At 42.5% G+C, this 13,485-nt stretch overlaps 1 protein-coding gene across 1 annotated transcript in view; it reads right to left on the bottom strand.

Annotated features, from left to right (window-relative positions):
• KIF5C (kinesin family member 5C) overlaps positions 1-13,485 on the bottom strand; it is a 93,237-nt gene that overhangs the window by 20,001 nt on the left and 59,751 nt on the right. The window contains exons 12-18 of the mRNA XM_014941184.1: positions 11,985-12,160; positions 9,674-9,742; positions 5,817-6,023; positions 4,671-4,817; positions 2,197-2,385; positions 1,480-1,597; positions 794-870 (exon numbers count right to left, since the gene is read on the bottom strand). Of these exons, the coding sequence (XP_014796670.1) occupies positions 794-870; positions 1,480-1,597; positions 2,197-2,385; positions 4,671-4,817; positions 5,817-6,023; positions 9,674-9,742; positions 11,985-12,160 (983 nt within the window). The remainder of the gene's footprint in view (positions 1-793; positions 871-1,479; positions 1,598-2,196; positions 2,386-4,670; positions 4,818-5,816; positions 6,024-9,673; positions 9,743-11,984; positions 12,161-13,485) is intronic.

Here is a 13,485-nt window from a genome sequence, read left to right on the forward strand (position 1 = left end):
CCTCTATCGCTATCCTTGTTAAATTATATTTTTCCTTTTCTGCAATTTGCAACCCCATCAGAAACACAAGGCACACAAAACTGCCTAACATTTCTTCTTTGCATTCCCAAGGAAGAAAAAAGTACCAGAAAACAGATTTGTGTTTGATTATTGTTTCTAGGAGAGAATCAGAATTCCTGCCAAATTATTTGGGAAAGTGGTCTGGCCTCTTTTTTTATCAAATTTCAGTACCTAAATTATATTAACTCCAGTACCCTGATTCACTACTTAGCAAATTGACTTCCAGAAAGGCAAAAAGCAAATTGACTTCCAATGGCAAAAAATTAAGAGTAACTTAGAGGTGAATAAATATCAGTTTTCAGTCATATATAACAAAATTGTTCTCAAGTATGGGTACTGGCTCTGATATTTCATTATCTGCTCATGTGATTTGAGGAACTCAGGCATCTCCCATCCAGCAAACACAGTCCACTGAAGCTCTCTACTCTTTGAAGCTGGCTCAGCTTACACACTGGCCTTGGAAGACACCTCAGATATTCAGGCTGGAACTTACTTTTTTCCATAATTTGGTCAACAACCTCATTACTAACAAGTTCTCTAATTTCACATCACCAAGGTCGCTCAATTACATGAGGTCAGGTTTTTGAACAGAGGCTGGCAATTCTGACAGAGGCTGGAAGTGTTTGCTAAAAGCACACAATGTGTACAGGAAGACAAAATTACACCCTGATTATCGGCCTCATGAACGATCTCACTGAGAAATGCCCTCTCAAATTGCCGCACGCCGTCCTACCTTCATCTCCTCTGCATCCTGAAGCCGGGTCAGATGCTCCTTCTCCTTATCCTTGAAGCTGACTTCGTGCATCTTTTCTGTTGGAAGTTGGAAATTGAAATTGAGAATTAATCACATAGTTCCAGGATGTGCTACATCAAGACATTTAAGAAAAAAACAGTTCCTCCTTCGGCAGGGGTGGGGGGAGACAGTGTTGGAGGGGCAGAGACAGCCATGGTTTGCAGCACCCAACCTGTGACCACACTCCCTAAACCCCCTTTTCCTTTACTAACAACCCACATGGTTTTCAGCCCACCCAGCACCTTTCCAACCTACCCTTGTCTCCTTATATGGCTAAAGTATTTGGAGATTTTAGGGGTTTTTTTTCCTTTTTTTTTTTTTTTAACTTCTCCCATCATTAAAGCACAAGGTGAAGCCTGTCATAAAGTTTTTGATTCTTTTGAAAAATTAAAGTTTCTCTGTATTTTGTGGATGGGGTAGGCTGAAAGGGATAATTCTGGTTTTATTGCAACGTACTACAAGGAAGCGAGATGTGTCAAATATTCTGAATCACAATTTTATGTCTTCACTGCAAAATATTAAGCAGACAATAATATGTTGTAGCACTACTGAAAATTCAGCCAGTACTGAATTTTCTAAGATATAGTTGGTAAAAGAAATGATGGCCACAAGGCTTAATGTTGTACCTTGAGCCCGTAACTTGGCGAGTTCTTCATTGAGAGAGTCCTGTGACTCTTCCAGCTGCCTTCTCTTCTGCTCCATGTTTTGCATGTAGTCTGTAAGGGACTTGATCTTCGCTTCATGCTTTAAAGACATGGAGAACAGCAATGAGAGGTGAGTACACAGCTCCTTACCTAGGAATTCAGCTACTGTCCTACATAAAGGAGGAAAAATAGAAAGCTCTCCACGTCCAGAGCCGATGACCAGGAGAAAATATAGCCAAAGATCTGAAAAGGAGCTAACACACCCAAACAGACTGCATTTTTTAAAGGTTGGCCTGTTCCTTGGGAGAAGAGACCGACCCCCCCTGGCTACATCCTCCTTTCAGGGAGTTGGAGAGAGCGAGAAGGTCTCCCCTCAGCCTCCTTTTCTCCAGGCTGAACACCCCCAGCTCCCTCAGCCTCTCCTCACCAGACTTGTGCTCCAGACCCCTCACCAGCTCCGTTGTCCTTCTCTGGACCCGCTCCAGCCCCTCAATGTTCCTCCTGTTGTGAGGGGCCCAAAACTGAACACAGCACTCAGGGTAGGAGAAGAGAGAAAAAAACCAAAACAGACAAGAGAAACACCTCACTGGTCCCCGAGTTCTAATTTCTCACTCCCAGCACACACATTTCATGAGGACGGAGGCTGAGAAAGTCATCAAACCTCGCTGCAAAGGGATGAGGAAGGAGGAACAAACATACCTGTGAAATGAGGAGCTGGCAAGCTGCAAGCTCCCTCTCACTGGCGTTCATCTTCCTGTTGGAGTCAATCTGGGCGCTCTCCAGCTGCTTGCTGCGGTTCACCAGGGACTTCACCTCAGACTTCATCTTGCTGATGTAAAGCCGTGCCATGGTGAACTCCTCCTCAATCACCCCGTTGACATCTGCTAACTAAACACACAGAAGATTGCAATCTCAAAGGTGTGGTTCTTGCAGGTAAGTCAATGCAAAGCTGTCTCCCTGCTGTGAAACTCGTCTCTAGAGCTAGGAAGTACCCACAGACCTTTAGGTCACTTCTAAAGAGGTTATGCCACTCTGTTTCTTACAATCTTCACTGATAAGCCTCAAAAATGAGAAATTAAGGCTTGCACTCACTGTGTGCTTCATCATTTTAGTGGTTCAACATCTAAAGTGAGCAAGCCCGCCATCATGGCAACACAGTATTTTGGAGAAACCTTTTCATGGCACCAGCACAGGAAATTTTCCTTCTTTCATGGAGAAGAAAGCTGAGGAGCATTTTCAAAGTACTCCTTAAAGAAGTCTCCTCTCGAAGGGTTGTGCTTCTTCAGTAAGACAGACATGGGTCTGGAAATCTCACCTGGCAAGAGGAAACTAACTGCTCTCATCTCTAAATATTAGTATCATTCCATTTATACATCATTTCCTTCCCTGGTTTAACGTGGTGCCTTGTATTTGGTTGTTTTTCTCTTAAAGATTTTTCTTCAACCACTGAATTCATGTAACCCGCTGACGGGCTGTGAAGATTCTCGTTGAGGGAGCATATGGCCACCAACTTCATCTGCTTTTCTCCTTTTTCCCCACAGCACCAAAGGGAAGGGAACACGTGCTGTAGCTTCTTCCAACAGCCTAAAAAACACGACTGCTTCCAAAACCCTCAGTCTGGTCTGAAATTAAACACACTTTGAGAAGATACTAATTGCCAACAAATTCGAAATTATTCTTCTAAAAGCTTCTCAATCTGGCCTTATTTACACTGACAGCTGTCCTATAAAACGCTGACATCTTCGTTACTATAAAAATTTGGATCAAACAGACTCCACCTCCATTTTCCAAGATTTCCTCTTATAGTTCCTACTACAACGGCCACCAGAGGTTGCTGTAACATCTAGCAAAGCCTGGTCTTGCCTGGCATCTGCATAACCACATGGGACAGCAGGGATGGTGTCCTCTGCAGTAAGACCTGGCTGGAGCATCTGCTGATCTAAGGGGGCTTTCGCAGAACATCAACAACTCCCAGTCTCTGGCTCCACAGTCTCACTTTTCCATTCGACCTCAGAAAAAGTTTGGGAAAGATCATTGCTCAAAAACTGAGAAGTGAATGAAAAGCAAGAAAATGGAACGTACTGCGAGCAAATCGCATATATCTTCAGAATTCATTTCTTAACCACTTTTAGCAATTTCTCTTTTTCACCTGGTGCTAATGTCATCTTATCCATCCATTTAAAGTCACCAGGAAGATCTTCCAGGCCACGGAAAGTTTCCATCAGAGACGTGCCATTTAGCAATGACTATACAAATATCTTGTCTGAGGCTTAGCATTTTTTTCATCCACAACCCAAGAAGTGCGACAAAGTGAATGGCTGCCTCCTTTACCGTGTCCGTAAACACAAGAACCAGGCTGAAGACAAATTTCAAAGCAAAGCTGGTCAAAATCTACACCACCTCCAGGCATGTTCAGATGCTGCTGCTGCTTCAACCACCTTCACTCCCATTGTTACCTCAGGAAAATGATCCTCTACAATTTTTCCTCTATAAAAATCATTAGTCAATATAGAGAAGTTAAGCTGGTCCTACCATCATGTGAATGTTTCTGTGGTATCTAGCACAAATTTACCAATGCTGGAAATCAGGACATTTAAAGCATCTTCTGTTCAGAAACACACATGAAAGCCTGGGCTCTTAGATGAAGCCAGCTGCTGTCGGAAGGCAATAAACACCAGAATGCAGAAAAACACCATTTCCATGCAGATCTTTTCATTCAGGTGCCCTGGAGAGCCATCTGTACAGACCTCTGGCTTTGAGAACTGATCACCTTCAGCCACACAACAGTTTTAGGGAAAACCTCAAACCAAAAAGTAGCCACCCAGAAGTCAAATCTCACGAATATAGATTTTTCAGATTCTGGGAATACCGGATCACGCCAGCTAACGAAGGAATAGGGCTAAATGTGCATTAATAAATGCATCAGCACACAGATGGGCTGCATCAGTCTGGCCTCAAACACTGAGCTGGGAATAAAAGTGGTGTTTGTGTGCGCAGACACTGACCATCTCTGGCCCAGACAAAGATCTCTTCAGTATTTCACTCTGTGCCACAGCCAGGATTGAAACAGCGGTTTCCTGGGAGAAGGACTGCTGTTATCACACATATTCCACCTCAAATATTTTTATATTGCGGGGGGTGTGGGAGGGGAACAACAAAGATCACCGACTTACTGTTTTCACATCGTTAGTACCGATGATTCCTCCAATCTCCCCCAGGTCCTTAAGCAGCAAGTTCAAGATTTCTGTTGCCCTCTTCTTCTGATGGTTACTGAGCTCCTGCAACTGGCCCAGCTCCCTCTGGGTGGCCGTCAGGGTGCTCTGGAAAGGTTTAAAAGCAAAAGTTACCCCCCACCTCCACAGCCAGGCAGCAGGTCTTCTGAGAGATCTACTTTACATGGTATTTGTCTTGTATTTTCCTGAACGTGCCTCCTGGCTCAAGGTACGGCCATGTACAACTCCACCCTGCCATAATCCACTTTCACAACTCACTTGCTAACAAGGAGACTTTAGATCTATTAAATGTAGCAAATCCTGCAAGAATCTTATTTGCATAATACACCGCAAAGAAGGTTAATCACAGAGAAACAGGTATAGAAGGAAAAACTCGATTTTTTTTCAAATGGATTCACAGTAATCTGTTTCACTGAAGCGGATAACGAAGTCTTCCATGAAAATAGACCTGTTATCAACAACCTCCTCAGCTTGTATAATTAATTAAGGAACAAGGATGTATTAAGCTAGCAAGTCAATCTTGACTGTTCTCAGATCAGATTTTTTCCTTAAGATCATCAGCCAAAAAAGCTGAATTGTTTTCTGGATTCCCTCCTTGAGATCTCCTGACTCTATACTAAATTCCTGCTCCACAGCGCAGAGTCCAGAAAAAAAAACATAAAATGCTGCAATTCACATGAAGCAGATTTTCACATCTTTCTTGGCATAACAAGAGTTTTTAAATAACCAAAACACAGAATGGCCAGCTCTCACACTCAGTTCTGTTGCCGCTACACTGTGCAAAATGCAGAGGTTGCGAGAGAGCCATGATCTGCCATCAGCTTCCACAGAGCACTTTCTGAATTCTCTTAATTTTATTAATTAAGATAGAAGAGAGAGGGAGCAACAGCAAATATGGATCTTTTAACAGCTTCCCTGCTACTCCAATTTTTATACTACATAATAACATACTTGGCAGCAGGATGTGAAAGATTTTTGGAATGGCAGAGGCCAGCAGTTTTCTGGTTACCCCCATGGAAATCTTTAGGGGAGATGCAGAATTAGGGGGTGAGGAGGGAACGGGGGTTATAAACCATTTGCTCTTACACTCTTTTGTGCCAGCTCATCGGCCAGTTGCTCGTTGGCCCTTGTTTTGTCCTCCACTTCTTGGGATTTCTGGTCATAATTGACAGCTAATTCTTCCAGGGCCTGAAGGACCTCTTTGACTTCATCTTTGGCTGCTTCGTTCTCAATCTGGAGACGGGTCAGCTCCTCTTGGATCTTCTCATAATCTCTCCTAGTGGAGGCCAAAAGCTGGAAACCAGATATCACAGAAGCGTTAAGTCACCCAAGAACTCATTGAAAAAGACAACGTTGAAAAGGGCAAAAACAGACAAAGAGAGAAAGAAAATGTGAGCACACAAGCTGTATGCAAGAAAAAGCAAGTAGGAGAGAAAAATTCTGCTGCTCTACCCAAAACCACCATCAGTTTAGGTATAAGTGTATCTGAAGGAAGCGAAAAAGGCTTTGAACTTTAATGAAAATAAAAATCTTTATCAAATCCTATTATGACATAAGACTGAGGCAGAGAATTTATTTTATACAGTGCTGTAGCTCCAAATAAATTTTCTGCCCTCAATCCAGTGGAGCAGCTAGGACCAAAAAATACCACAAAGTAAAATGTTTAAACACAGACTCACAGCTTTGAGCTGAACCAAGTAAAAGGGCTCTCTGAGGCCGTCTCAAAGATCTTGTGGCATTAGAGGAATCCTTTGATAAGCAAACCTATGATGATTACTCTGAGATATCATCTGAAGCACGATGCTGAAGACAGATTAGCTGCTCATATTTGCTGAGGCAAAATATTAACTCAGGAAGAAAATATAGACTTCACACACACTAGTGAGTATTTCCAGTTTGTAAAACTCATTAAATTTACTCTGTGCCTGCTACTGAGAGTTTCAGTGACAGTGCTGATGGCAAGAGGCCAGTTGCATGGTCCTCTCCCTTGTCCTTGCACCATTCCATCTTTGTTCAGATGTTAAAGTCTCAAAAATTCAGCTTTTGGGTTCTTAGCACAAAAGCAGACTCAACAGCAGTCATATGCTGCAGAATAATGTGAAAAGAAATAAAAGGTGCCACCTAATATTTAGTGCTAATATTGTACTTTTGAGAATAACAAAATCAGGACTTAACATTGCATAAAATCATTAAATATAGAGCAAAACCACATAAAACTAGTGCATGAGATACAGGAAGGCATCCGTGCGCATCATAACAGCAAATTTGGACATTGATTTACAGAATTCACCATTTCCAAGCCTTCCTACATATGGATTAGTATAATATTACTGTACTGCAGTGTTCCTGGACAGCAGAACAAAACCTGCCCTCCTGAAGCACACTGGGTGGACTTCTCCTGACCTGTCCCACCACTGTCCACTGGCTCCCAGGCCATGAAGGAGTTGCATGCGAGACCCCAAGCTAATCAGAAACGTCTCTCTAGAACGGACCACCTAAAAGGAGAATGTCAGAGAAGACATTGCTTTTTTTGGCTCAGAGTGCTAATGGAAAATAGGAAACCAAGCAGGCAGCTTCAGAGGCTGGCACGTGCCCAAAGTGGCGAAGAGAGGATTCAGATGTAAGAGAAATTTATCTCACTGGTAACGCTGCAGCCTCAGAAGTGCACTCACGTTACGGAAAAACCCACTGAATTGCCAAAGCCAGATGGCATGTAAATATTTAAACAACAAAATAGCTTAAAATAATCTTTCTACTAAACACAGATGGAACTATTATTTACATTTACTTAAGAAATTTTCTGTGTGAATATTACTGCGACTTCAAGTAAAGGGAAGTGTTATATATCACCTAGAGCATAAACACCGCTCCCTGGAAGACTCTCGCTGGTATAATGTGGAAAAATAGACCAAGATTTAAAAAGGCTATTAATAACACATTATACAAAGGGAAGGAGATGATGGCTGCTCACAGCACATGAGAAGATTTATACCAAAATTTATAAAGGCTATTAATAACACATTATACAAAGGGAAGGAGATGATGGCTGCTCACAGCACATGAGAAGATTCAGAATCACCCTCCCAAAACACCCACCCTAAGAAAGAGCCAGTGGTGAAAGGGTACCAAAAGATACCCCTATCAGCAGTACCATCTGTGGCAGGCCTCAGATTTATAATTAACCTGCTATCTTAATCAAGCAGAAAAAAGTACTCTGGTTAATTAGTGGGAAGCAGAGTGAGGCAGCTGCTCTGCAGCACATCTATCAGGGAGCTAATCACAGGCTCTAAGACGGAACAGGTAGATCCAGGAGAAGCTTACGTGTGGAAGACAAAACCTTGAAAAATTAATTCAATACCCTTAAAGAAGAAAATAAAAACATCACATTGGTTTTCAGAGGTAAGAGGTGGGCAAGCTTAACAGATGAAGCAGCTAAAAACCTTCTGGTGCAACACCAGCTGCGGAGACTTCAGAAGTCAGCAAAGCTTTAGTAGAACATGTGAAAAGAAGAGGAAAAAGTGGTCTGTAAGGCAAAAATTAGAGACCACCAAAAAACTGATTCATCTTCCAGATGTAATATTGAGTATGGAACACAGAGGGTGGGGAACAAGCCAGGGTACAGCATGCTCCCACTTAAGCAACACAACGAAAGGAATGCACATCACTCAAAAAATAAGACACAAGAAAAACTGTGAGGGAAAATAAGCTTTAGATGAGAACATTGATGTAGAAAAGCTGGGAGAAGTGAGATGGTGCAAATAACACACATCCAAAAATAATGCTGCTGAGAATGCACAAAATTGAGTTACATTTGTGTAGCCACGGATAGAGCGGGGAGCATGTAATACAGAGTAATCAAAAGAAGGTTGTGGCAAGTGAATGAAGAGCTTAATCACAGAGTAAAATAAAGCTGGTAATTCCTGCAGTGAGGACACGTCCCCAAAGGTGGCAGGAGGTGTGAAGAGTAACAGACATTTCATAGCTTGTTCTCGCCCTGATGAGGAGCCAAACCTTGGAAACCCTTTCTGAGGACTTGATTAAGGATTAAGGCATAGACAAGAATCATTTTTCAATTACAAGAGAGGTTTCACACCCAAAAAAGCAGCCAGAATAATGCTGTATTCCAATGGAAGAGGCTCGGGCAGCTGGGAGAATCCTAGGGAACCACGGCGAAGAGACACCAACGTCTTGGAACAGCAATGACAAGTGAAGTTTGAAAACCAGCATAAAACCATCTTCTAAGAATTATCACAGCAACATTTGGGGCACTTGGTAATTTAGTGTTATTGCCAGATTTTACATCTTCAAAACCTCTCGTAAACAAATGGCAGATAAGGAAGTGCCTTGGCTGTAAATTTAGTGATCATATTCCCCATATTAAAAACCACATTCATTTTATGGATGGAAAAAATGAAATAAAATGTTTAAAGCGAGAAATCCAAGTTTATAAAGCGAATCTGTGGCAGCATCGATAATCAATTTTTCAGTCTGACAGATTTCTCACATTAGTGGCTCTAATTGCCAAAATAATGAACATCAGGAATGTAATGAACATTACCAGGAACTAATCTTTATACTGTCAAACTAGGAAATCTGTTAACCACCTACAGTCCATAGTGTCTGGATACCTGAAAGGATACAGACCTATTGAAAAACACATTTGAAGTGAAAAAATACTGGCTGCACTCCTTCCTTGGTACATCCAGCATCACTGCCCAGCAGGACGCTCTGCTGTTATAAGGAGCTATCAAGGCTTAATGCTCTTCTGAGGATATTAAGAAATTTGAATTTTAAACCAAGCTGTCACACAGCTTTCTCCTACCGATTGAATTTTAGCCAGTTAATATGAATATATTTAGCCAATAACTGTGACAGAATCACTAAGCAAGGGGCTCATGAGTAAAATATAAGGGTTTTCATTTTTCTGTTTTTTAGTTTTTTACCTCCTCTTGATCCAACATTTGTTGCTTGAGCTTTTCAGCCAACTGGCTCTGCTGGTTGATTTCATCATCCTGCAATGAAACAAGGTTGGAGACTTTTAGTTTCTTTTCGCGGTTCTTGTTTGGTCACTTTTATTTCCTCTTTCTAGAAAAGAAGCAAGAATAATGCCATAGCAAACCTTGTACAGGTTTGAGTACTATGTGAGGAGAGAAAAATATACATAGAGCTATACAGTAAAAGCAATGTATACATGCAGCTGTCTCTGGTATTTATCACAGAATCATAGAGCGGTTTGGGTTGGAAGGGACCTTAAAGATCATCCAGTTCCACCCCCCTGCCCTGGGCAGGGACACCTCCCACCACACCAGGTTGCTCCAAGCCCCCTCCAACCTGCCCTTCAACCCCTCCAGGGATGGGGCAGCCACAGCTTCTCGGGGCAACCTGGGCCAGGCTCTCACCACCCTCCCACCAAAGAACTTCTTCCCCACATCTCAGCTCCATCTCCCCTCTTTCAGGGTCAAACCCTTCCCCCTCCTCCTAGGGCTCCCCTCCCTCATCCAGAGTCCCTCCCCAGCTTTCCTGGAGCCCCTTGAGGGACTGGAAGGGGCTAAAGTTCTCCCCAGAGCCTTCTCTTCTCCAGGCTGAACAATCCCTACTCTCTCAGCCTCTCATACCTAAGGAGAGGTGTCCCTGATGATAAACAATGCGGTCAGAGTTGCACCTTATAATTCGCAGGAGGCTTTGCCAATGTATGTGATGTTTTATAGATATACAAATACATGCACACCCTTTCTCTCTCTGTCTCCAAATTTCAGCTGAAGAGAGACCATTAGACACAGATTTATTAAGGTCACAGCTCTGAACCGCTTTAATGAAGGAGGAAGCTCAAACCACAACAGAGAACTTGGACCCTCAACTGCAGAATTTGTATTTTCCTACTCCATCACAGCCCTTGAAGAAAACACTCTCAGGTAATGCACAGCCAGGCATCCAATTTTACTGGCATTTCAACGTCTTTGTTAAGACAGCATCCTCAGGGGTAAGAACTGATTTTAAATATAGAAGAGAAATGATGATGGGTGCCACTCTTCAAGTCCTTCCCCCGAACTGCAACAGGCACACCAAGCACAGGACCTGACCAAGTCCATCTCTTCTTGTTCCTTCTCTAAAGGAACACTAAAGATAAATCACTGCTTTTACCCTCTCAGAGTCAGCTGGTATTTTGTGTTTCACTGACAAGCATGCCAATAGATTTTTCTGATAAGAAATACAGGAATCAAGTAGAATACATCAAATCATTTCCCAGATACAACACGAGAATGGTCTAGATTTTTGACAAAAAATACAGGAATCAAGTAGAATACATCAAATCATTTCCCAGATACAACACGAGAATGGTCTACACTGTTACAAGTTATACATGGCAGTATTTTGGCTTTGTTTTGGGGATCAAAAACCTTCCCATTTCCCATAGTGCTGCAGTAACACACCAAATTATGCTTCCCATGTTTTCTAGGGTGAAACTCAAACCTGCTGCTATTTCCCTCGAGAATAATTCAATGGGCCTTGCTATTATTGATGAGGGAAAGTGAAAGAATGACTGACTTTTTTTCTTTTTTCTAATCAATACACAAAAGCTAGGGGTTGCTACTGGGGCTGTATTCTCCATCAAAGAAAAGCTGTAATTTCTTAAAGACCTTTACTGTTATTTTGAATGCCATCCCCCCCCCGACTACTTATCTTCACACGAGCCAAAGCCATTAATGGCAAGTGCTCAGTAAATGTATGGCCGATAGCTTTAAGTGCCAATGATGTATTTCAAGCTGTGCAAATAAATAAATAAGCCACCTGCACTCCAGGCAGCATTCACAGCTAGAACAATAGGAACAAAAGAGCCCCAGGGGATGGTTATCTATTCCCTTAAAATTCTAATACACAATACATCTGGAAAAAATATTAAGATACTGTCTCCCTTTTTTCTTTCTCCTATGACTCCAAGATTCTATGATGTTATAGTTTGCTGAGGGATTTTACAAAAATCACTGAAGAAAAAGAGTGCTGAAAAGCCTGTACCGAGCCCTTAAAATTAAAGGCAAATTTGGCTCTGATTTCATGGAGAACACCCCCAAACACTATCTGCAGAGGGAACAGGGGCACAGAGCTGACATGATCTGGTTTTATGCAGTGACAGTGTTTTGAACTTTGGAACATTTTCCAGCTGATGGTGCTCCAAAAACACAAGGAGACACCCACCCATTTTGGCTTAGTTTTCCATTTTCACCCAGCAAATGGAGTCAACCCAAAAGTTCACACCTTATCATCCAGCTGCCTGTAGAGACTGGCAATCTCCTCATCATATTTCTGCTTCTCCTCTGTCGAGATGCTGGCAACGACCGGCGTGATGTTGTCGATAATTGGGGTGTTATCACAAGGCTCCAGGTTCTTCTGGTCCTTTGAGCTGATCTGCTCATCTTCAGGCACAGCTTCTCCTGCAGGCATGCAATTTATGGTCATTACAATCCAAGAGAGAGGGTTGCCCAAACCCATGGACATCCCAGGATGGTCCTTCGTGGCTGCTGAGAGGGACTCAGCAAAGCAAAGAAGGGCTGTATCCGGCTATGCAAGGCAGGGAACTGCCATGCAGACAAATGAGGGGCCAAAGGAGGTGTGGAAAGATGGCCATCCTCGTTAGGAAAATTAGCTCCACGGTTAGAAACACAAACACACACAACGCATCAACAGTTCGAATGGCTGCCATTAAAAGCACTGGACTCCTGGCTCCCTTTTCACTCCAACCCTCTATAGATGGGATTAGCTCCATGGATTACCAGAAGTGTAAATAAGGAGAAAAAAAAAATCCTACTTTCAGTCTAAAGCCTACTGGCAATTAAATGGTTCTTCCTCTCCAGATTTCCAACTGCCTCATAATGAACTGCTCCAGCATTGGGATAACAAGCGAGACAGCTGCATTTAAAATTACATTCACCTTCTGCCTTGTCACATCTAAAATTAAAGCCCATACACTGATTTGCAGACGTTGCCTGTGCACACCAGACAGGATGTTCTCCCTACACCTTTGCATTCAAAATCATTTTCTCTGAGGAATATTGTCCCGGGTACCGTCGGTGCGTTACAATTCTGAGCCCGGCACAGTTCAGTGAAGAGGGACAGGCAGGGTGCTCATGCCAGAAATTGAATTTATTCTCATTAGAGCCTGGTGAGAGACTCCACCAGTCACTGAACGCTGCACGCGTTGTGGGAAGGTTACATCCAACCCTTCTGCACAAACAGGTTTTCTCCCTTTTCTACGAAAAGCTACAATATTTTAGTCCCATAAAGCTTCACTTGCCATTCCTCTTGCCAAAACAGCGTAGGCACTATTTGTCTTACTGGTGGGGAAATAAGCAAACAGGACAAACATATCAAAACCCAAAAATGCCAGCCCCAAAGCAAACAAAACAGGGCATGAAAGAGCACAACCAACTAATGGAGAAGATAATTTTCAAGCTTAAAGCATGAAAAAGAGTAATTTTAAAACCAGCATCATAACCTCTATAAAAGTACCTCACTCAAAATACTTTTTACCCTATTGCTAATGGCTTGGTGATATTTTCTCTTGCTAATGAGAAAAATGTAAATTGATTTTTCACTGTTGCATTTCACTGGAGCAGACTAGGAAAGGTGGGCTTGATCAGACTGTGGGACCCCCCACACACGGCAACGCTCCTCAGGCTGCAGAGAATCCAACAGGAGCCTCCCAAATTGAATTTTTAGATTTTCATTCATTGGATGAAAACAACCCCCTACCCGTAAA

This window comes from Calidris pugnax, unplaced genomic scaffold (assembly GCF_001431845.1).
Source record: "Calidris pugnax isolate Ruff unplaced genomic scaffold, ASM143184v1 scaffold60, whole genome shotgun sequence".
Taxonomy (NCBI): Eukaryota; Metazoa; Chordata; class Aves; order Charadriiformes; family Scolopacidae; genus Calidris; species Calidris pugnax.